This window comes from Gallus gallus, chromosome 1 (genome assembly GCF_016699485.2).
Source record: "Gallus gallus isolate bGalGal1 chromosome 1, bGalGal1.mat.broiler.GRCg7b, whole genome shotgun sequence".
Taxonomy (NCBI): Eukaryota; Metazoa; Chordata; class Aves; order Galliformes; family Phasianidae; genus Gallus; species Gallus gallus.
This window is the reverse complement of record NC_052532.1, coordinates 154,217,475-154,242,169: the sequence shown is the minus strand read 5'-3', so window position 1 is coordinate 154,242,169 and position 24,695 is coordinate 154,217,475. Positions and strand designations below refer to the sequence as shown.

The 24,695-nt window shown below is 37.7% G+C and overlaps 1 protein-coding gene across 33 annotated transcripts in view; it reads right to left on the bottom strand.

The window, feature by feature from the left end:
- MYCBP2 (MYC binding protein 2, E3 ubiquitin protein ligase) overlaps positions 1-24,695 on the bottom strand; it is a 203,873-nt gene that overhangs the window by 138,130 nt on the left and 41,048 nt on the right. For all 33 annotated transcript variants that reach the window (XM_015277213.4, XM_015277190.4, XM_046901818.1 and 30 more), the window contains 13 exons: positions 23,523-23,719; positions 23,072-23,314; positions 22,757-22,828; positions 18,907-19,003; positions 12,934-13,007; positions 11,664-11,802; positions 10,819-10,895; positions 10,092-10,296; positions 8,286-8,450; positions 7,431-7,589; positions 6,454-6,658; positions 4,424-4,569; positions 575-676 (listed from right to left, as the gene is read on the bottom strand). In XM_015277213.4, coding sequence (XP_015132699.2) covers positions 575-676; positions 4,424-4,569; positions 6,454-6,658; positions 7,431-7,589; positions 8,286-8,450; positions 10,092-10,296; positions 10,819-10,895; positions 11,664-11,802; positions 12,934-13,007; positions 18,907-19,003; positions 22,757-22,828; positions 23,072-23,314; positions 23,523-23,719 — 1,881 coding nt within the window. The remainder of the gene's footprint in view (positions 1-574; positions 677-4,423; positions 4,570-6,453; positions 6,659-7,430; positions 7,590-8,285; positions 8,451-10,091; positions 10,297-10,818; positions 10,896-11,663; positions 11,803-12,933; positions 13,008-18,906; positions 19,004-22,756; positions 22,829-23,071; positions 23,315-23,522; positions 23,720-24,695) is intronic.

The following is a 24,695-nucleotide window of genomic DNA, read 5'->3' as shown; positions in this document are numbered from 1 at the left end:
TGAATTATAATGATTTATAATAAATAATTCATACTATAGATAATGAGGAAAGTACAATCTTGCATGCATTTTAACTTTCTACAGAAAGTCAGTTTAAGCATTTACATTAAAAATAAAAGCTACTATTTAATTGCAAATCAGCAAAAAATTAAAATTGACAATAGTAAAGTAATTTAAAAGCACTGGAACAGGTTGCCCAGAGAGGTTGTAGAGTCTCCTCCTATGGAGATATTCAAGACCCATCCAGACGCCTACCTGTGCGACCTATTGTACGTAGCCTGCTTTAGCAGGGGGGTTGAACTTGATACCTTCAGATACCTTCAAACCCCTGCAAATCCGTGATTCTGCGATTCATATAAAAAACTGCTTTTCCCCAATGAAGTTCTACTCAATGTTGAAAAACATAGGTTTTCACAATTTTTCAAAAGCAGGCTATTAAACAAACTAGTTTTTTAGGTTCTGATTTTTGTTTGGTTAATGTACTCATCTACTTAAGCAAATTCAGTTAATTCCCATTCTTAGAACATAGGCTAAGTTTGCTTAAACAGTTCAAGCCTCTCATCAAGTCACTTACCCCTTCCCTCTTCCAGTCTATGTCTCCTATTTACACGCTGCCGCTTTTCTTCTTGCCGCAACTGTAGGTGTTCTTCAATATTAACTCCAGGAACTGGGACAGCTACATTGGTTAAGAAAACAATACACTTTAAAAAATTAAAGAATTGTTATGATAGCAATAAACCTTAGAAGAATTATAGTAAATGGAAACCAAAGCCTACTTACTACTAGTCCGTTATATAGTTCTTGCACAATATTTAGAGAAGAACAAAGGAAATGAGCAAATTTTCTTAAGAGTTTTAAGCCTTACTGTTAAATTTTCTGATTTCCACAAATCTGCCACAGTTCCAACTTCACTGAATAGCAGTTAGTACTTTCTCTCTATAAATACTGCAGATTATCATGGAGCTCAGTTTTTCCCCAGAAAGTTTCAGAAAGGATTATTAATAAACCATAAACACAAAACAGTAGTAAACAAACATAAAATATAATGTAAGCAATATTTTAAAATATAACTGAGTTACATATTAAAAACATTTTAAATACATACTTAAGTACTTTACCATCATATGCTATGTGCTTAGTAAAAAACATTCAATTACTTTAATATACTCATACATCTTTACATAAATCCTGCAATTTATCCAACTAGGTGTATATACATATCCTGCTCCTGATATCAAATAAAAAACTGCACCTTGAAGCACTCTCACTTTTCCCCAGGAAAATATTGTTCAATTAATTCAATGTCCTCCCCTCAAACTATGGCAGGCACAACATAGGGCCAAGAGGTGTCTATCCTGCTAAGAAAGGAGTTAGCAAAGCAGAAGAAAGTACAAAAAACTTAACTCCTTGGCTTAGTTTCAGCTGGGATTGAATTGTTTTCCTTAGAGTGCCTGGTATGATGCTAAGTTTTTAGTTCCAGGAGAAAAACAATGTTGATAACACACTGATATTTAAGGTTGCTGCTAAACAGTGTTAGATAGAGCCAAGGCCATTCGCAGTGAACGGCCCAAGGAGCTGGGAAGGAACAGAATTAGGACAGTTGACCTAAACTGGCCAAAGGTATATTCCATACCAATGCAAAAGGAGTTTTGAAGGGAGTGGGAGTTCATCTCTCCCTTCTGCTGCTCAGGGAAACTAGCTGGTCACTGGCTGGGGGGTTGTGAGCAATTGCTTGTGCATCACTTGTTACATACATTTGTGTATACATACACACACACACACACACACACATACACACACACACACACTCACCTTTATATATATAGTCACAACTAATATCCTTTTCCTTTTCTCTAGCTCAAATAGCCGTATTTGAACCCACGAGTTCTACTTTGCTCTTCTTGATTATCTTCCCCCGCCCCACTGGGAAATGATTGGAGTGAGCAAACAACTGTGTGGTGTTGAGCCTCCAGCTAGGTTAAACCACAATAGTCAATTTGGTGCCCAACATTGAGGGCCAACATTTGAGCCCAACTGGGGCTCAAAGGGTTGAGATAACAGCAGATCAGGCCAGAGCGTGTTAAAACACTGTGTTGTGGTAGTTTGATAATTGCTGGTTACGATGTTGATTTTTTCCCTACTTATGGAGCTCTTTGGGAGACTTCTGATGGAACTATATTTTGAAACACCTCACTTGCTGCTTATTTCCCTTGCTGTGCTGTGTTGGACTAAGGTTTTTATTTTGCTAGGCTGTGTGGTCTTGGCTTATATCATTCTAAAATTGGCAGCAGAGAAACTAACGCTTTGCACATATTCGACACTGCAGTCATCTTTGGGTTTTGGGAGCCATAATGTTGATACTATTAGTAATTACACTCTCTGATTTGTCTCCTCAGGGAGCCCAGCTATGGAAGAGATAAGGGAGGACACTTTCCAGCAGTTCCTCAGCCTCCCTTTCACTTCTCCTTCTTTCTGTAGAGCTCGAGAGCTAATTACAATAGCTCTTGAGAATTTTGAATATCCATGGTATGTTCAAACCAGTGTGCCCCTATTACAATGTGTTAGGAATGTGTTTCAGATTATGTTTCAGATTAAACAATTATTTAAGAATATCACCCAGAGATGCGCCCTAAGGCAGGATGAGATGGGCAGGTGCCTAGAGCAGTGGGCATCCCCAGTTATTTGCAACTGCACCTCTGAACAATTCAGAATACTGAAGAACTACTAGAATATTTGGAAAAAGTCTGCTGTCGCCCTGGCAGTCCTAAAGAGACACAAATCACTGCAGCATGCCAGGGCCTGGCATATGCCTATCAAGCTCCATTCAAAACTATTCAGCATCCTCAAGGGGAGGAGAATACTTCTGGATCTGATGACAATACAACAGACTCTCCAACTCCTGTGAAACCCTGCAGCAGCTCCAATTTCTGCAACAGACTCTGCAGCTGTTCTGAGCATTGCGACAGACACTGACGTCACTCCAACCCTCGCAGTGTGCACTGTGGTTGCTCCTGCTACAGGTCCTGTGGCTGTTCCACATACTGCATGGAACATTCCTAGGCCATGCATGAGAACAGAGCTAGTAAGCAGCGCTGCTGCTTTCACATTCACTGTCAGTGCAATACAGCATAAATGTACTTCTGTAACCTCAAGGGGTCCTTAGAATTAGAATAACTCATCATGAGGATCACTTCCAGTTTCTATTTATCTTTTACATGGAAAAAAAAAATCCCACATTCAAAGTATAGTGTAGGATTTTCTATGCCTAGTTTTCAGGGGAAAAAAAAAATTAAAAATAGTTGAGATGAAAAAATATTTTAACTCAACCATGTGATTGCCTTATGGTCCTTTTCTGTATCAGATACTACTTCCATGAAGCATTATGACCTGTACATAAATTTAACTATAAAAAAAATAAGGAAGGGAAGTTGGGCCTAACAAAGTCTCCCCAAAACTCTAACTGTCCAGCTCTAAGTACAGAGAACGCAATATTAAACTCTTGTGATAACAGATTTCAGAAAAATGTGAGACTTCAGGTGGTGTTCAACAGGTTGCCCAGAGATATAGTGGAAGCCCCATCCCTGGTGACATTCAAGGCCAGTCTGGATTAGGCTCTGAGCCACCTGATGTAGCTGTAAATACACCTCTTCATGGCAGGACCATTACAGGTCCCTTCCAACTCTAAGGATTCTATGTGTTTTGTCTATATATGTCTATATTCTATGTATATATATGACATATATATGAATACATGTCTATATTCTTTGTGTGCAGGTCTGAAGTGATTTCCACAATCCTGGCAAAATATTTTATCCAGAAATTTCTGACAGAAAAAGAAAAAAAATTCCCAAGAAAGAGTATTTCCCATCTTTTCTTTGTTTGCAAAAACACTGAAATACTGTCGGGCGATCAAAAACAGGCAAGTGAAACAGCATCCTAACCACACAGGTCAAAATGGCACACTCATACCTGCAGTAATACAAAGTTAAAAATGCTTCACTTACCAAAATAATCCCACTTTTCCACATTACCAATAAATAAATAAATCTGCCTGATGAGCTATATTTATATATTTTAACACTAACATATTAGGACTATCATGTAAGTCCAGAAGTTCAATAATTTGCTTCCAAGAAAGGAACCGGATTAGTTAAGATACAAAGTTTTATCATAGAACACAGAAAAATGAAAATGCCAAACAAGTCTTAACTGAAAGAACAAACATATTTCTACATTAGCCTGTTACTCCAACTCAAGTTTCAGAAGACTGTAGTAGGACTACTTTTATTTAAAAATTTCAAACAGAAGTATCAAAAGAAAAAAACCCACAAAAATAATAAAAAATAAAAATACCTCAACTGGAAATGAAAAATGTACTAAGAAAGAAAATTAAAAGTCATCTTAATAACTATGTATCACTTACCTAGTAAGAGATCTAAAGGTATCATCTCTTTTACAGCGTCAAGGATTCCTCTTTGCCTTGCCTCCTGGCCATCCAGTTCTCTAGCACATGCCTTGCAGCAGCCACATACAGCACAGCCTGACTCACCTGAGCCACAGCCACAGATTCTGCATCAAACAGAGTTGCTTTATCAATACTTTTTATTTTCATGCGTCACTAATGCCTTGGTAATTAAAACATACATGCCCACAGATAGAGCAAACCTATAACATAATTCTTCCCGTGATAAACAGATAGCATAGCTACTTTAAATTCTAGATGCTGTTGCATGGTGCCTGTGAGCATACTGACAATACACATCCAAACTGACTTCTCAGCATTAATTTTCTTCAATTAATTAAATGCACACTATGGGAAAATACATACAAGGAAATGGCGAGCACATGCAATGCAAAGCAGTGGCTCTTTATGCAGCTCAACTCTTTAGTAATTGATAAAAGCAAACAGAATAGAAAGATAAAAAATTCTACTGTAGGACAGAAAGGTTATCCCAAAGCCCTGTCAGCATAATAGAACATGTTGAGTTGGAAGGGACCTATGAAGATCAAGTCCAATGCCTGATCACTCCAGGGCTAACCAAAAGTTAGACTTATTAAGAGTGTTGCCCAAATGCCTCTTGAACACTGACAGGCGTGAAGCATCAACCACCTTGCTAGGAAGCCTGTTTCACTGTTTGACCACTCACACAGTAAAGAATTTTCCCTGATGTCCAGCCTGAATCCCCTCTAGCACAACTTTGTGCCATTTCTCTCACATTCTATCACTGGTTACCATGGAGAAGAGCTTGGCTCTCTGCTAAGGAAGATGTAGAGAGCAGTGAGGTCACCTCTTGGCTTCATCTCCAAAATGGACAATCCAAGTGTTCTCAGGCTCAGGACATGCTTTCCAGACCTTTTACGAGCTTTGTTGCTCTCCTCTTGACACACTCAAGTATCTTAACATCCTTTTGATACTGTGCCCAGATCTGTACGCAATACTCAAATTGAGGCCACAAAAATGCTAAGTACAACAAGAGAAATCTCTCTTCTGACCACCTGGCTATGAGGTTTGCCTTCTTGGATGTCCAGGCACACATATTGAGCCTGCAGTCAAGGAGCACTCCAAGAACCTTTCTGCAAGACCCCTCTAATCACTCTTCTCCCAGTCTGCACCTGTGTCTGGCATTATCCTCTCCTAGGTGCAGTAACCAGAATTTACCTGTGTTGAATTTCATATCGTTGTTGATTTTCCAATACTCCACTCTATGTAGGTCTTTCTAACTCCTCCAGAGAATCAACAGCACTTCCGAGTTTTGTATCATCAGCAAACATGCTAGGGATGCAATCAAACTCCTGCATCCAAAATCACTGATAGAAATGTTGAACAGAACTGGCCAGAGAACTGAGCCCTGTGGAACACTGCTGGTGACTGGCTGTCAACCAGATGCAGCCTCATTCACTAAAAACCTCTGAGCTTTGCAGTTCAGCTAGTTCACCACAAAGCGTGAACCTATTAAACTCCAACTATCCAAGAAGATGCTACAAGGAACCGTTATCAAAAGCCTTACCAAAATCTGGAAAGGTTATGTTCACTGCCTACCCTTCAATCACTAAACCACTGACCTTATCATAGAAGATGAAATTACTAAGACAGGCCTTCCCCTTCATGAATTCACATTGATTGTGCCTGATAATAGCTCTGTTCTATAAATGCCGTTCAAGAGACATGTCTGTCACAAGAAAGACTGTCATTACCCATATTCAACAGCTTTCAGTAAAACAAAATATATCCTATAGAATTTACAAAATGCATTTAGAATTAAATAACGTATAACCACTACAAGCTGTTTACAAATTAATAATTTTGTATGTGCTTTCTGTTTTTGAATGCATCTACCCATCTTCAGATATAATGTTATCTTAGATTTAAGAAAACATCGGTTCAGTTTGAATTCAACACATTTTGCCTGTTCAACCAACTATAGCAAGTATACTTCCACTAAATTTGCTTACCCTCCAGGAACTCTGTCTGGACGCCCACTACTAACACAACTAGCTCCATAGCCTGTGCAGTCTCCACATACAGTGCACACCATGCACTGCTCCAGCTTCCATTTATGCATGCCTGGAGGGCACATCATGGATTTCTCATCCTTTTCATCCAGTTCCTCTTCCAGATCTTCATCCATTGCTGTTGCCATGTTCTCAACTCCAAAGCCTAACGAAGACAGTGAAACAAGAAACAGCTGTTTTCCAAGCTCAATAGTGTCTAATGAAGATGATTTGAAGAACACTCACAAATCAGATTTTAAAAGGAATGATTAGCAATGCCTGATTCACATCCTTATTTGGCACAATTAAATTTCTGAAATCTATCCAATCTTGGGCTGGGGCTCATACTTAGGCTTCACAACTAAAAAGGAAATTAAACATTTTTATTCTGTATGCAAGTAACAGGTCATTTACTTGCCATTTATAAAATATTCCAATTCTGCAAAGGTTAAGGACAAATTTTTCATATCTGTATTTTGGAGCAAGGGATACATTCAGATGTATGCAGAAAGATGTAGACTTGAATTCATGCACTGTTTATGCAAACAAAACAGACACTAGATGAAATGAGAGTAATGGTAGAACGCTTTTTGTTACTAGGACAAATGAACATAGTAAGAGAAAGAGTCATAAGGTCTTGTTTTATTAATTTGTTTTAAAGAAAAGCTTTTCCACCAGTAAAATAGAAGTAATTATTTTACACAGCTAAGTTTACTAGTATGTGCAAAATGTCAAATGTTCAAGAGCTGAAGTAAAAGCATTCACACGTGCCTATTTTTTTATTGTTGTTTTGTTGGTTTTTCTTCTTTTTTTGAAAGCATACTGTATTAAGCTTTAGATTCAGAACTACATTTTAGATAAAATACTTAAGAGTTATGCTTTTGCTTGTAATATATTTTTCAGCACACAAAACAAAATGAAAAACCTACATTCCTTACCTTTTCCTCCCTGGCTCATGGAGCCCGTGTCTCGTCCACATTGTCCTTTATTGTTAACACCAAATGTCCAAACTTCTCCATTCTTCATTAGCACACAGGTGTGAGCTTTCCCCATGGCTACTTGAGTCACAAAATGGCCTTTCAAATCTGTTACTAAACCTATGTAACATAGATCAGTTGAGTGGTAGATTGCACTTTCTACCTGAGATGAAAACTTCCACAATGTAACATAATTGCTAATAAACACTGACTATTTTTAAACTAATGGTAAGGTAGAAGAATAACTGATAGACAAAACAAGTGCCTAGATTAAGAAGTGAAAAGAGAATTAGCCCTAGATTGTGTGTCCTGCAAAACGAGAAAAGTTAAAAACAATTCATAAAAATTCTAAAAGAGTCATAATAATCACACTGGACTTTATTTCTTTAGAAAATTTATTTAAATTGATATGTACTGGACCACAAGCAAATTTCTCTGCAGAGTTGAGTAAAGAAACTTGTAAGGCCTGGTTTCCTGCATGCTTTGTTCATAATATGTCTCATTTCTGACTTTCCTGTGTGGCTGTCTAATGTGCAACTGATATACATATACAATTGATACATGAAGTATACAACGAATGTATTTTTTTTTCCCTTTGTGCAAGCATTCTCCAGTGCTGCTATATACACTTTTTTATGTAACTTAAGGAAACTGTCTTGTCTTTCTATCCTTCTGTCATATCTGGCTGAATCAGCAGAAATTCAGAAATCTATTAGGAGAGTAAGAAATACAAACATAATTTTCACAGGCTTAAGCTTTCCAGACTAATTTAAATTACTCTATTTGAGAAATCACTTAAAACAAATATTAGCTTACTTGTACTATCAGAGTAAATGGCATCTTTTCCAAACATGTAGAGTTCTCCATCTTTTGAAATTACAGAACTGCTTCCATTATTGCAAGCTGTAGATATCACAATCTTTCCTTCCATTTTGATGATTTTTTTAGGCTTATATGGTTTTGACTGCCGTCTGCTTTTTGCTTTAAATAAATAAATCACAAGTTATTCCCCCCCCAAAAAACCTCTGCGGACACAATAGCATTTGTTTTATAACTATCAACTAAAAAAAATAATAAAAGCGTTGATTGTCTGCATTCTATCCTTAAACAAAACAGTAAAAAGACAGCTGAAGAACAGAACAAACAACTAACAGCTATTACTGACTGTCAAATTTGCATCCAGATCAGACAACTGTAACCTTTAAATGCTGAGTTACCAACTATCTACAGAAAACAGGCACATACACTCTGCAGACAGAAACACAATCTCCTTTCCCAGCTTTAAAAGAAATTAGAAAAAATTGTACAGTTTGTGCACTTCATTCTGAGCCAACTTAGAGAGTGATAGAGAACCAGATCAGTATGAACAGAGTTGAACTTTTAAAAGAATTGAGAGAGACTTTGATCAAGATCCTGATCTTACATTCTAGTACAAAGTTCTAATGCTAAGATCCAGTTCAACTTCCCTAATATAAAGAAAAACAGCATTAGCAATTTACTCCAAAGTACTTAACTACTGTTTCATCTGAAATTGAATGTTAATTTTTATATGTAAGAAAAAGATACAAGTAAATTTCATTACAGATAACTTCCAAACAACTGCTCAAAGAAATCTTGAAATTTCTGCTTGTAAATATTTTTTTTCTGAAATCTTCTTGCCTAAAATGATTAGATCACTTAAATTTACTCTAAGTTTACTGAAGAAGTATGATTTTGTCCTGCACATTTTTCAGCAGGTTTGCATTTAAGACTCTTCAGGTTTACAGTGGATGATATTAAGTTTGACATCCATAGACAAGAGCAATACAACCAACATCCTATACTCTGAGCACATTAATGGGGTAAACTGCAAACTCAACAACATTTAAGGTAACTGGAAAGCATTATTGAAAGACAATATCCATTTTTTGCTTGAAAGTGTAAAAGGACTCCTCAGTGGAGGAGAGACATAGACCTGTTTGAGCACGTCCAGAGGAGAGCCACAAAAACTATCTAAGGAATTGAACACCTCTCCTATGAGGACAGGCTGAGAGCTGGGGCTGTTCAGCCTGGAGAAGGGAAGGCCCGAGGTGACCTGATAGCAGCCTTTCAGTATCTAAAGGGGAGCCACAGGAAAAAGGGTCTGTTGTGATAGAACGAGGGGAAATGGTTTCAAGCTTAAAGAGGATAGATTTATGTTATATGAGGAAAAAGGGTTTTCTGCAATAATGGTGGTGGAGGCATTGGAACAGGTTGCCCAGAGATGTGGTGGAAGCCCCATCCTTGGAGACATTCAAGGTCAGGCTGGATGGGGCTTTAAGCAACCTGATCTCGTGTTGGCTGTCCCTGTTCACTGCAGGGGAGTTGAACTACATTACCTTTGAGGGACCCTTCCAACTCAAATGATTCTATGATTCACAAAATCAGCTCTTGTGCTCGCACCTTAGATCTTTTTAATATGCGGTAATTACTTTGATAGGAATGCTTTTTTGAAAAATGCATTAATCATTTATCTATTACACAAGATACTTCTACCAACAGCTTGCTTCCATGTTCTTGGAAAGTTTCAACATCATTCCTTTCAAATGAAGAAGTGGTTAGTAAGTTTTTATCATCTACTAATCAAGAAAACATTGCACATACTTGATTCGCCATCCTCTCCTTTACTAGCAGAACCTGTGAAGAATATACTTCCATCATCTGCAACAAGTAAGGCATGTGAACCATCGTGTCCAACGGAGAACTGAATAATCTTTGGAGATTTTGTGATGGGTAGTTCAACCCATTTTCCTGCTGAAGGACCACCTTGTTTGATTCCAAGACTCTGATATTTACCAGTATAATAAATCTAGGAAAAAAATGGTATATCATTTTCAGTTATGCCACAATACTTCACTGTACATCATTTTTAAAGCTGCACTGTTCTTAAAGCCTGACATTTCAAAGTGCACAGAACTTTTCCTGATATTCTAGACCTATGAAATTTTATTTAATGGAGGAAGCATTCTGATCAGATTTTACTTCCTTTGAAGTGTGCTATCTATTGTGCTATAGTTATTTTTCATATTTGTTTGGTTTGATAATTTAGATACAGAAAAAGAAAATGCTTAACATGTTTTTTAAAGCTTCTTTTCAATGAAGTGAGTACATGAACAGTAATATAACACAATATTTCACTTGAACAAACATAAAACCAGTGATATGAACAAAAACAAGGTTCCCCTAGAACTATGTCACTCAACAGTACTTATGAAATGAGTGTGTTAACCTATGAGAACACTTACAAACATCTTTCATTAGGTCTTATTATTAGGTCATGCTTAAACAGCCAACTTAAACAGATGAAAACCAGGAAGTACATTTTCAGTACCTTTCCACTAGCAGTTTTCATAAGTGCAAATTCTCTTCCAGCACCAAGGACAGCTGACTCCTCATCAAACCCTGTACCTGTGCAAGGAAGATTGCAGTTAACCAGTTTTATCAGGCAGTTTCACAGAATAGTTTATGGACCTAACTCCACCAGGGAGCATTTATCAAAACAGAGGTTCTAAACAAAGTTACAAGAGTAACAAACTTTTGCTGCCACAACAAGGCTTACTGGGCTAGCTGCAATGCAGCTGTGCAAAGAGAAAAAAGCACAGCCATAAGAGCAACTGCGCCTGGTCAGACAAAAGGTTGATATGGCCAAACATTCTTTTGTTCTGTCAAATGCAGACAGCTTAATTAGAAAAAAGACTAAGCAAATGTCAAGTAATTTCTCTAAACAACCTTCTTGGACACCAGGTGTTCTGCATCTCAAAAATTCTGATGGTGATTTGGTTTCCAGATATGTTAGTATCTTTGCATTTGTTCCAATGAATCCAGACAGCAGTCCTTATAACTTCTACAAACTTTGACCCAGAGCAAGGAGTTCTGTAGCTTACCTACAGTTATATGAGCCCTATGATCAAGTCTAAGCTTCAAATAATGTTATTATAAACTAAAGGGAAATGGAAAATTGCAGATAGCACTGTAGACCAAAAGACTGTGGTTCAAAATGAGTATATGGCTTACTATGAGCGAGTGTTTAAGCTGCTTCAAGAATTTATGCTTCTCCACATTTATGGAGTAATATTTTCCTTCACATAATAAAGAGAAACAAAGGGAAGGGGCAGGGTTTCAGTCTTCTTATTTTAATTATTAGCTTATAATTAACCTTCAAAGAAAAGAACTTACTGATAATGTGCAAGTCTTTCTCCAGATCAAACAATGAGATGCCACAGGCATGTAAGCATTTTCTTGCAAGCTTAAGCTGCAGTTCTTGTTGCAGCACTGGCTCAGTACTTGTTGCAAATATTCGCACTACAAAGCCATCCTGCAATAAATAAAATACCCACTTTACATTGAATTATAAATACAGTGACTTACTCTTCACAGCCTAAGTCCATCAGTATAATAATATATCAGATTTAATTATCAGAAGATACACAGATAAAATAACATTTAGTATAGAGGAAAAAGAAAAGAAGAAAGGCAAATAGGATGAGCTGAAGAGAAGTATCTGACATGATAAAATATTTGATTAATTTACTATGAAAACAGTGATTTGCCACAGAAATAATTAGCTCTGAACCTTATCACAGAAATTTTGCTTTTACAATTATGTACGTATTTATGCACACATCTTTAAAGCCCTCAGCTTCTCCTGATTTACAACTCAAATTTGTAACTGCAGTTTTAAGGGAGACTTTTTCAAATAGAATCTAAAATAAGTTTGTGGTGGGATTTTTGTAATAAACAAATAAATAAATAACAAGTACAAAGAAAATATGTTAAACTGGTCATGTTAAAAACAAGTTGTCTTAACAGGAAAATTGGCCAGTATGGTTTTCCTTGTAGGAGCATGACCCATATCTCTTGCCTGCCCTTCCCCATTCATGCATTACAGCCCCAGGCAAAAATCAGTGACTGGTCCAGAATTATTCATGTAATAACGACCTGATACACAAAACATACAACAGCTAAAACTGATTTGCCTCTCACATAAGCACATATCTGGGTTTGTACAGCTTTGGCCAACAGTCAATTTCATTTAAAATAGTATCTTTGCTACTTCTTCTATTAAATTTGGCTGAAATTCTCCAACGAGTAAAGAAAATTAATTTAAAAGAAAAAGTGCACTAGGCAGTTTATCCCACAGTGCCCCAGTAGAATACGTTAAAAAGATATTATTCCATGTATAAGAGTTTTTTTTTTCCAAAAACAGCAATTAAATTGTTCTTAAAATTTATCTGAAAAGTCATGTTCCATCTCAAATCAAAATTGTGTGAATATAAAAATCATAAATGGCAGCTTCTCGTGACTTCTAGCTACATAGATTTCTTCCTTAGTTGAGTTAGCCAAGAAAAAGCCAAATATTAAACAAAAAGGAAATTGTACACATTTTATGAAATAAAGGAGTAAGGTGAGAAGTAAAAATTGTTTGCCCACTGTATGTAACACTTACATCTCTAGATGCTGCTATTTGATTAACATATTCTCCATCAGTGAAGAGGATATTCTGCCCTTCAGTATGACAATCTGTGAAAGATGAAGTGCATTGCATTAGTTTGTATTAACCTACAGACACTGTTCTCTCCTTCTGTCTAATTCACTCTCACTATAACTTGACTATAAGAATTTTAGTTTGTACAGAGAGAAATCATACTGCTCAGACAAAGTTTTATTTTATACTAAGATCTCCTCTCTCTAACCTGTATATTAAATACATTACTCATTTCTCTCTTTACAAGCAACTGAAGTTCCTTCCATTGTATGAAATGTAAGGGTTTCCCTAATATTTAACTTCAGAAGATTTCAGTATTTACATTTAAGGGATAATCTAAATTTTTTAACAGAGCTACATTTCAGCCTTGCTGAGCGTTGGTCTTTCGTTAGTCATTCCCATGCCCCAAATACTTCTTTTTTCTTAAGTATGGATCATTATCTTTAAGAAAAGTTTACTCAGGCCAACATATGGAACCTGCTGAAATAAATGAAACAGAGAGAATCAAGTTTCTCACCATTTATCTCATTTTTCCATTGTTTGTAGCTTTTGCCAAACTCTTAGCAGAAAATCTAGTGTTTTTTTGAAAAACTGTAAGATGTATACTTGCATATAACGTACATTTATTTAAAACAGGTCAACCATTTTCAAGGAAAAAAAAAGGTAAGGAAAGAATTCTGCCCATATTAAAAGGTAAAAAAAAAAGTTCACTTTCCCTACAAGTTTAAAAGTATACCTTTATACCATCTCTTCTTCTCTTCCTATTCTGCTGATGGAGCTACTAACAAAGATAGTGTGACTGCATGACTTGTAAGGTGTTTCCTACACTGATTACACACAGAAAAGAGGCCTCTTCCAAAAATACCTTTTAACAGCTATTTAATGTTCTACATACCTGCATCATAACTAAAATTTTTGTTACAGGTTATTTACTACTTCCTGCTATACTGCCTAGTCTAATAGGATATCTTACAAGGAATATGTGTTAGATGACATACTCTAATTCTCATATCTTGAAGCAACAGACCTAAAGCAGAACACACACAGATATGAAATGCATGTAAGTAGTGAGCAAGACTGAAAATGGCAACTGCGCTGAAGTTTGAAATATTGCAGCCTCAAAACCAAGCTCAGATTTAACAACTAATCACATTATTAATTCTCTATGCTGCAATGTGATATTAGTGATATAATAAAGAAAGCTGTCAATAACTTGAAGAGGAGTTCCAAAAATAATCTAAGTGACATTTCTGAAAAGCTATTGGATATCTTAAAGGTGAGCATTAAGATTTCTTGAGTGCATAATTGTCAAGGAAATGCGATATTCTGGCCATTGCTGGTTTCATACTACATTTTTTGGAATAATTTTTGAGTCATTTCAAGAAGAGACAAGCCACCCAAAAAAACTTTTGAGGGCTGTCTGTCTGTTTGGCAGGTGGCTTTGAAGAGTAAACTGGGAACAACTGTGCCTTATTTTCTTATTTTATTTAATAGATTCTTCAGAAAACTTCCTACATATTAGCACCTAATTAGATAATCCAGGCACATCATTAAATACCAAATTAACAGGAAGAGGAGAAAATGAAAGGTGAGTATATGAAAAAAATAGAATAAAATAAAATTTTTCAGATAGCAATGAGCTCTTATGATCATTTGTAATCTTAATACAAACTTGGAAATTATTCTGGGGACTAAGAAAACTATTAAAGGTTTCTATCTGAAAGTCACTGTAACAAAATTATTCTTTTACCTAAATAATTTAACCACAGTCACCTGATAACTGCAGCCTCCTCAAAGGTTCCAAGAGAAGTAACTGTCAAGCATCACCTTCCATATTCACATACTGTACTGTGAATGTAGTGTTTGCTAATGAACACATTAAGTACTATTGAGCTTGCCTGTTCTGGGTTCCACGATTGAAGTAGATAAAAAACACTGGAACATCTTCAAAGGATAGTAACAAAGAGGGTAAAAAGACTACAGGGCAAGACATATGAGGAACAGCTGAGGTCAGCTGGTTTAGTTCAGCCTAGAGAAGAGAATGAAGGTTGACCTCATTGCTGTCTACTGCTTCCTCATGAGTAGGACCAGAGAGGGAGGTGCTGTTCTCTCTAGTGTCAGGAGGGAATGCCTATGGTTTAACACATTGTCCTGTGTGGAGCTGGGAGGTAAGATCAATACTTCTCATGGGTCCCTTCAAACTCCAGATACTCTATGATTCTGTCTTCAGTGAGTCTCTTTAGACCAAGTGAAAGCACTTGAGGGTCCTGATAGACAAGAAGCTGGACGTGAGCCGGCAACGTGCGTTTACAGCCTGGAAGGCCAACTGTTTTCTGGGCTGCATTAAAAAAGGGGTGGCCAGGAGGGAGAGGGATGTGATTGTCCCCCTCTACTCAGCTCTTGTGAGACCCCATCTGGAGTACTGCGTCTAGGCCTGGGGCCCCCAGTACAGGAAGGAAGCAGAGCTCTTGGAGTGGGTCCAGAGGAGGGTCACTAAGATGATCAGAGGGCTGGAGCACCTCTCCTATGAGGAAAGGTTGAGGGAACTGGGCATGTTTAGCTTGGAAAAGAGAAAGCTCTGGGGAGTCCTCATTGTGGCCTTCCAGTACTTGAAGGGAGTGTATAAACAGGAGGGGGAACAGCTGTTTACAAGGGTGGATAGCGATGGGACAAGGGGGAATGGTCTTAAACTGAGACAGGGAAGGTTTAAGTTAGATATTAGGAGGAAGTTTTTCACTCAGAGGGTGGTGATGCATCGGAACACATTGCCCAAGGAGGTTGTGAATGCCCCATTCCTGGAGGCATTGAAGGCCAGGCTGGATGTGCCTCTGGGCAGCCTGATCTAGTGGTTAGCGACCCTGCACATAGCAGTGGGGTTGAAACTAGATGATTGTGATCCTTTTAAACCCAGGCCATTCTATGATTCTTAGCTCCAAGATATTCCTGTGCAACTTTAACAATGAAAACATATAATGTATAACTTCTTCTTCAGCTGAACACAGCAACCTTTCTCTCAGGTATGTAGTAAGTGTTGCTATTGATGAAACAGTCAAGATGAAAGCCTCCTTTGTAAATTTAAGTCTAATTACCAAGCAATTCGTAGAATTAGGGGATTCTTGTACGGTATTTCTATTGGAAAGACAAATTGCTAGCTCAGGGAAAGCATACAAAGTTTGGCAAAGCATTTATTACATGTAAGAATGTTGAGACACAGTCTGATAGTTCCAGATATACAGATTTGCTAGATCATCTGTTAGAATGGAAACACTAGCCTTTAAAAGAGCCCATAGTTTCAAGAAACTTGTGGATCCTACCATCTGTGAAAAGAGATCACATTTCATAGTTAACAGAATTTTTTAAGGCCACATGACTTGAAGATAAGATCAAGTCCTAATAGCATTTCCTAATCTCCTACGTATTTTTTTACAAATAAATGTGAATACCTTATTTAAATGTACTATAACCAGTCAGGGTACTTGAAAGAGATTAACTCCAGATGGAACAACATCCAAATAATGTACCGACTTGGAGGAAATATTTGGATTCCTATCAGCATTCAGCTGTTAGCAGGGTAAATGCCCTCTAGTTCTATCTGGTGTGATTTTTCAAAGCTACAGAACATGCTAAAAGTCATTAATATAGCTAGAGTGAGACAGCAATAAACACTGAGTTATGTATATACTCGGGTTTCAGAACAGATTACATACCCAACAACACCTCCGTTTCCTGCATTTTGGTCACAACAACCCCCGGCAACCCTACAGGCTTGGGGAGGTGTGGCTGGAAAGCTGCCTGATGGAAAGGGACCTTGGTGTACTGATGAACAGTCAACTGAATATGAGCCAGCAGTTTGCCCAGGTGGCCAAGAAGGTCAATGGCATCCTGGCTTGTATCAGGAATGGTGTGGTGAGCAGGACTAGGGAAGTCATCCTGCCCCTGTACTCGGCATTGGTGAGGCCTCACCTCGAGTACTGTGTTCAGTTTTGGGCACCTCAGTACAGAAAGGACTTTGAGATGCTGGAGTAGGTCCAAAGAAGGGCAACAAGGCTTGTGAAGGGCTTGGAGAATATGCTCTATGAGGAGAGGCTGAGGGAACTGGGGCTGTTTAGTCTGGGGAAAAGGAGGCTGAGGGGAGACCTTATTGCTCTCTTCCACTATCTGAAAGGTACTTACAGGGAGAGTGGGGTTGGTCTCTTCTCATTGGTGACAGGTGACAGGACTAGGGGAAATGGCCTTAAGTTGTGGCAGGGTAACTTTAGGTTGGATATCAGGAAAAACTTCTTTACAGAAAGGGTTGTTAAGCACTGGAATAGGCTCCCCAGGGAGGTAGTTGAGTCACCATCCCTGGATGTGTTTAAAAACTGTTTGGATGTGGTGCTCAGGGACATGATTTAGCGGAGGGTTGTTAGTTAGGGTAGTATGGTTAGGTCATGGTTGGACACGATGATCTTGAAGGCCTTTTCCAACCTGAGCAGTTCTATGATTCTATGATTGTTTCCTACTGAGGGCAAACAGAAATAACTAGAAGTGGAGCCCTTTACATTTGCCCTAGCCAGAAGAACAAGGCCATATCTGCTCATAAGAAATAAATGTGAGGTAATTGTGCATAAGTGCAGAAGGCAAGACAATAAAGTTCGAGGGCTGAAGTACAAAGGGTAGCAGTTACAAAATCTAGCATTCATTTCAAAACTAACATAAACCACACAAAACACAACTGCGTAACAATTTTTGAGGGATTTTTGAATAGGTGTTTCCACAGCTTTAAGATTTATTTTGCACTGAAAGATTAATATATTTTATTTCATTTGTCTCTTTCTGAAGCATAAACAGGCTTTCTTGTAGAATGACGCTAGTTTCCACCATGATTTGCAAAAGGAAGCAAACAGCTTTGAGGTATAGACTTTACAAGCGTTGAAGTGTTCAACCCTCCACATAGCAGGGGGTTGAAACTAGATGATCACTGTGGTCCTTTTCAACCCAGGCTACTGTATGAAACTAAGAGTCTTGCAAGACCTGCATGAAGAATGCCACTTTGCTTATCAGTGGCAACACAGTTAAGGACCTCAAAAACCCTGAAGGTTCAAAATATCCTTCAAGTGAAGAAAGTGGAAATACAGTCCTATAAGGTAATTTGTCAGGTCCCTGAATGTCACTCACTCAAGTTTCCTATACAGCTCCAAAAAGATTGTGTTGCATGGACTACATTCTACATTCATTCTTTGTTTGAAAGATTATTGGGTTGTTTTTAGTTTGTTTTTTTTTTTTTAAATACAAAAGATCAGAGACATTTTCTGAGTTTCCAATCAGTGCTTTCTTATATACAGCAGGATGCACCACAAAATCCTTCTGACCTCTAAGAATAAACCTGTTATTTGATACTCTTGTGTCCCATCTGTTTGCATGGGCGGCTAACAGATGAGTTTCACCAGGAAGTCTAGGGAAAAGCAAACAAAAGAAAAACAAAACAAAATAGAAATACTACCAATTGAAATATTAGAAGCATGCTTCATCAGTGTTCTTTACTGTCCTTCAGTTTTTGGGACCTATTTCTGCCTATATATAAAACAAATGGCTTCCCTCAGTTTGGGCTACCTCCAGATAAAATATACTAAAAACAAAGCTGCACCTATATCAGATGCTCAAAAGTTCAACCAGAAACAAGTAAAAATTCTTTAAGCAGGAACTGAGCTCTTAGTCTTTCAAGTAAGATAACTACACATTCTTTAAAGACACAATATTCTTCCTTTAGCATCTTGAGTAGATGCAACATCTCTAAATGAAATACTACAACTGGTCACTGCAGAAAATCTAAGGCATAAAAAGCAGCTTCTCTCCATTCTCAAAATCTATCTTGATTTCTCTTCTGCTTACTTGAAAATACATAACATATAAACAGTAAACCAAAACCATCTTCTCATATCTGGAGGCTCATACCTGGTAAAGCAACTGTACCGTCCTGCTCCAAAGTTTCAGGATTTATTCTTATGGCTGTCATACTGTGATTGTTCGCATCTCTATATAATAAATAGCCCTAGTAAAAGTAAGAATACATATTGGTATGAAAATATGCTCAAATACATCAAAAGGTATTGTCAAAAAAATAAAATATGTTTTGTTTTGATATTCAACTTTTTTTCACTAGTAAAATTATAGGATAAAAACTAGAAATTTGGCACTCTCCATACTCTCTGCACACTTCAATCAGCATGCTTATAACTCATACACAGCTTCTGTAAGTGTATTAAAAGACTAGAGAATTTTTCAAAAATGTTAATTAAGTACCTCGACTCTCACTAGAGAAAGCTTTTTAAGCTCTCCATGAAAGAGATCCTCCGAAGTACATGATGATTTTGGTGACAGCAGCCACGATACAGAATTTTACATACAGTGAGTTATTATATTGTTTACCTCCCAACCAAACCTAGGGGAAGGGATGTGTTCAGGGCTAATGATTTCCTCTTCCAGTTCCTCTACAGGTGGAATATCTTCACCACCTCAAAATTTTCTGTCTGGTCAGCAGTCCACTCAATGTTTGCTATATCAAAATATTATCTTCTCTGTGTTCATACGTGGGTTTTTTAGTTTTCTTTTGCCTTTCTCAGTCACCAGCTCAGCTGGCTTCTCATTAAAAAAGATTTAACTATCGGAAGCTCACATTTAGTTGTTGGGTTTTTTTTAATTTATAACTTCACATGAGCATATGAACACAGTCAAATACATTGTGGATGTAGTCTACCTAGATGTTAATAAAGCCTATGACACTGTTTCCCAAATCATTCTCCTGGAGAAACTGGCAGCTTATCATGGTTTAGACAAGCATATGCTTCACAGGTAAAAAACTAGCTGGATGGCCAGGCCCAGAGACTGGTGGTGAATGGAGTTAAATCCAGCTGGTGCCAACCCCCAGGGGTTGGCATTTCAGACTGTCCTGTTTAATACCTTTATTGTTGAACTAAACTCTAGAGGACTGAGTGCACCCTCATTAAGTTTGCAGATGACACCAAGTGGGAAGAAGTGTTGATCTGCGTGAGGATAGGAAGATCCAACAGAAGGATCTGGACAGTTTGGATTGATGGGCTAAGGCCAGTGGGATACAGTTCAATGAAACCAAGTGCCAGGTCCTGCATTTTGGTTACAATTACCCCATACAATGCTACAGGCTTCAGGCAGAGTGGCTGGAAAGCTGTATGGAGGAAATGGATCTGTGAATGTTGGTTGACAGCCAGCTAAGCAAGAGGCAGCAGCGTGCCTATGCATGCCAATTGCATCCTGACTGGTATCAGAAATAGTGTAGCCAGCAGGACCAGTAGACCAGGAAAGTGATCATCCCCTTATACTTGGCACTGGTGAGGCCACACCTTGAGCACTGTGTTGAGTTTTGAGCCTCTCACTACAAGAAGGACATTGAGGCCCTGGAGTGTGTCCAAAGAAGGACAATGAAGTTGGTGAAGGGCCTGGAATGCAAGTCTTATGAGGAGCTGAGATTGTTTAGTCTGAAGGAGACTCAGGGGAGACCTTATCAGTCTCTACAACTATCCGAAAGAAGGTCATAGCAAGGTTGGGGTTGGCCTCTTTTCTCAGGTAACTAGCAATAGGACAAATAGTAATTGCCTCAAGTTGTGCCAGGAAAGGTTTAGGTCGGATATTAAAAAAAAGTTCTTCTCTGAAAGCGTTCAGAGGACCAGGGAAGTGGAGTCATCATCCCTAAAGGTGTTCAAGAAACTTGTTCATGTGACATTTAGAGACATGGTTTAGCAGACACAGCGGTGATGGTTGATCACTGGACTAGATGATCTTAGAGGTCTTTTCCACCATTAATGATTCTATGTTTTGCTTCACTTTAATTTGCTTTAGATAGCCTGCATAAGCCCACAGTTCTGTATAAGAAGCACAGGAACCATTTGCATATTAGGGGTATCTGGCCACTTTGTTCTATCTTTTTAGAACTTGCAATGCCTAGGAACCTTTCAAAGGCGTTAAAGGCAGGGTAGGAACACTTGGGGAAACCACATTTAGAAAATATTTCTGCTATAAAAGCAGCTGCAGGAAAAGAAAAAGATTACTTAATGGCACTTACAAACTTATTCATTAAATGCAACTGAGGCCAAGCAAATTAGAATCCACCTGGAGGTTTCCAGAGGCCAATCTGAATAATGACTAAATGACGATTCTGATAATGACAGTGTCATATTAAGAGCTTACAATGGCTTACATTTGCTTGAAGCATGACTGGTCTCAGGTGGGGATTCTATGAACCTAAAAATGGATGCATTTCACAGGCTAGTCACTAAGGCCTAACCTCAAAATATCTTTGCCATACTCAGAGACTACAACTACAATCACCTAACTTATACAGAAAGATAGATAGATCCAACTCACTCTCTTTCTTCCTTCTAAAGTATTTAAATTTTTCTGGATAAATCAACCTGAGATGAGGCGAAAAAAACTACACAGACTAGGAAAAAGTGAACAGCATTAATACAGCTAGTAAAGCTTTAGTTTAAAATAATTTGCATAATGAAATAAGAAAAATCACTTGAACTTGAGTTGACTTGACCAAGTACCTGAAAGGAAATGAGACTGAGGACACTCTTTTGTCATTTGAAGTAAATTAAACCTGTGCAGCTTCACATACACATAACCTCCCTGACTGACTTTTTAACAACTAGCAGTGCCTTTGCCCAGGCACAGTTGCTGTGTGACTGCATACAGCTGTAAAAGCATGCAAAGAATAACATGTAATATATTTATAGGTATGTACAGACTGCGCAAATGTGTAATCATATACAGAGAAACTGTATGGATCCTAATCCTTTCTAGAGTGATAAAAAAAGGCTCCTGAATGAATGCATCATCATGCATTTGTATTGCGCCGGTGTACCTCTAGATAATATATCAATTTATATACTTAAAAAAAAATGAAAAAATCAACATTCATACACACACACACATATGATAACTGTGATAATAACAGTAATTTTTGACATTAAGGATATAAGTTAAGGCAAGGATATATACAGTTTCACACAAGGATAATGAGATCACTTGGTTAATAGTAAATATACAACAAAAATTTAGTTCAAAAACACAGAAAACTCAGAGTTCTCTCAATGTATTTATTTTCTGAAAACATCCAGCGCTAATAACAGGATTCTCAAATTAAAACAAACAAACAAAAAACACATCAAAACTACTTCTATAATGAATTGCAATGGTCTAAGAAAAGTTTCTTGATTCTCCATAAACTGACCCTAAATAAACCAAAGCATACAAACATAGCTAACATTTCCTGAAGTTAAGATCAACAATATGTCTCCTTATGGTTTTTGCACCCCTCAATCCTCAGTCGATCAAAACAATACTTCTGTGTTTTGCTGTAAATGTATTAAAAACAATTCATTTTTGCGAATAGGTATTATAAGCATTTCTTATTGTTGCAATGGAGTTTGCTGTCCACCAACTTAATTGATGTGTACTTCTTAAATAATGAAGTGTGACTGCACAATTCATAAATTAAAAATGTTAAATCATCATGTTTGAGAAGTGAGAAGTGAGAAATGACAATGTAAATAAATGCCACTTTTCATTACTCCCTTCAAGGAATATCTTATAGATGAGCATAATCTTCCACAGTAATTTAGAAGTCAGTACCAAACAAAGAATAAGTAAAGCCAAAGGAGCAATACAATTTCTTTGTAAGCTTATTACTCTAGGTCACGCTAATACTTAAATTACTCTATAGAGAGTGGAGAGCATATGTGTTATGTTTCAAGTATTCACCTACCTGAGCATAGCCTAACCAAGACTTTTTTTCCTTTCTGTTTTTGATGCGAGATGTAGAATTGTATATATGGCCCTGGAAAGCAGAAAATTCAAATTGTTAAGCAAATCTCAGAATGACAATTCTATAAATAATCATTTATAATCTAAACAACATATTGAGAAAAGTGAACTGTAAGAAAATGCTGTAAAACTCACAAAATCACCAGAAAAAAAATAGACAAACTGTAGAACTGTAAACTACAAAAGATTCTCAATTGAATTGGGTCATCTTAAAAACATGTATTTTAACTATTATTCACCGTACGAGAAACATTACCCTCACTGTCCCGCTATATCCAGAGCCAATCTTGTAAAGTCCATCTTTACATAAGAGATAAAGGAAGAAACCATCACTCTGAAGTAGGCACTGGTCATCTTCATCTACAGATATTTCCTTCAGTGGCCATTTGTGCATCAAGGCTGCCTTCTTTATCCCATTACTGAACCAGTCTTGGATTTGGATTTTGCCCACCAGAACTGCCTGCACGCTCCGCTGAAGAGAGTTTAAAATTGTTGGCACCTAAAAACAGTGAAAGAAATAGTGAAAAAACATGCCTATTTTTAAATGTTCTATTTTCAGTTCTATCTCCAACTCAAGAGGCAAAAAGAAATATCTACTTCTACCTCAAAAAAAAAAAAAAGCAAAAAAATACAACTGAATTTTCACATTAGGTGTCAGAATTCATATACACAAAATTTCCAGATACGAAGAAGTTGTAGTGTACAACCTGAATAGTTTGACATGCGTGGCTGCCATTATTGGTGAGGATAGCAGAGATCGCTTGCAATGTTCTTCCTGTCTCTCCCCATGCAGCTACCAAACTGAAGAGGCAAGCGCAGGAAAGTGCTGTTAAGGACTGTCCTGTACTGTCGTTCATTCCCGTGCTACGGACAGTTATCTCCAGAAGAAGCTGAAACAGGGATTCTGCAGAAAAAGTATAGCAATTCAACAGACATGTCACAAAACTATACTAAGCAATTAGCCAATCAACAGGAAATTAATTTGAACCTAGAAAATACATGGTATCTTTCCTCAGTCATTAAGTTTAGCCTTACTTTCAGAGAGAAAAGAAAACACCCTGTTTAGTTAAGCCTAAAGTAATCATCCTTAACTTGACTCTTTTTCACCCAGAAAAAAGTAAGCCTAGAAATCACAAGGAAGAACAAGAAGAAAAAAAACCTCAAGTCTTTCTGATATAACTGGACACAACAGTAAGCGATGTTGTTGTTACTCTACCTGCCTTTCACTCTACCTCATCACTGAGATGATGTGTAGGTTTCCACAGGTCTTGCCTAAACTTTATGATCATTACACCCATATTGGAACACACCCCATTCTTCAGAAATAAGCATTTGAAGTTACAGCTTGAAAATTATTTTGGATCATAAGCCATTTTTCAAGTACTGTTCACAATGCCTGAAAGGCTGAATATCTGTAAGAATCAAGGTGCGATCAGAAATCTTCTTCAATTTTTGTGTGCACTGAAATTATGTGGCAAAGTTTTCATAGTGGAGGGCTGCATGGGTGCCCTCTGTCATCAGAGACAGCTCCAATTGCTCTAAAAGGGACCCACATCTGGCCAGAGCAGAGCCATGAGCAATTCTGCATGTGCCTCTGGGAAAGTAGATTCAACTAAGGGAACAGCACAGTGACAGCAACTGGGAGAGAAGAGCAGAAACGTGAGACAAAAAGCCTTGCAATTCAGAAAGAGGGCAGCCAGCACTGCAGGTACAAGAGGAGAAGTTCCCTGCAGCCCATGGGGAAGCTCATGGTAGAGCAGTCCATACTCCTGCAGCACATGGAGGACAGTACTGTGGCAGGTGGATGTGGACAGAAGGAAGCTGCAGCCTGTGAAGAACCCATACAGGAGCAGGTTGTTGGCAAGAATTACAGCCTGTGG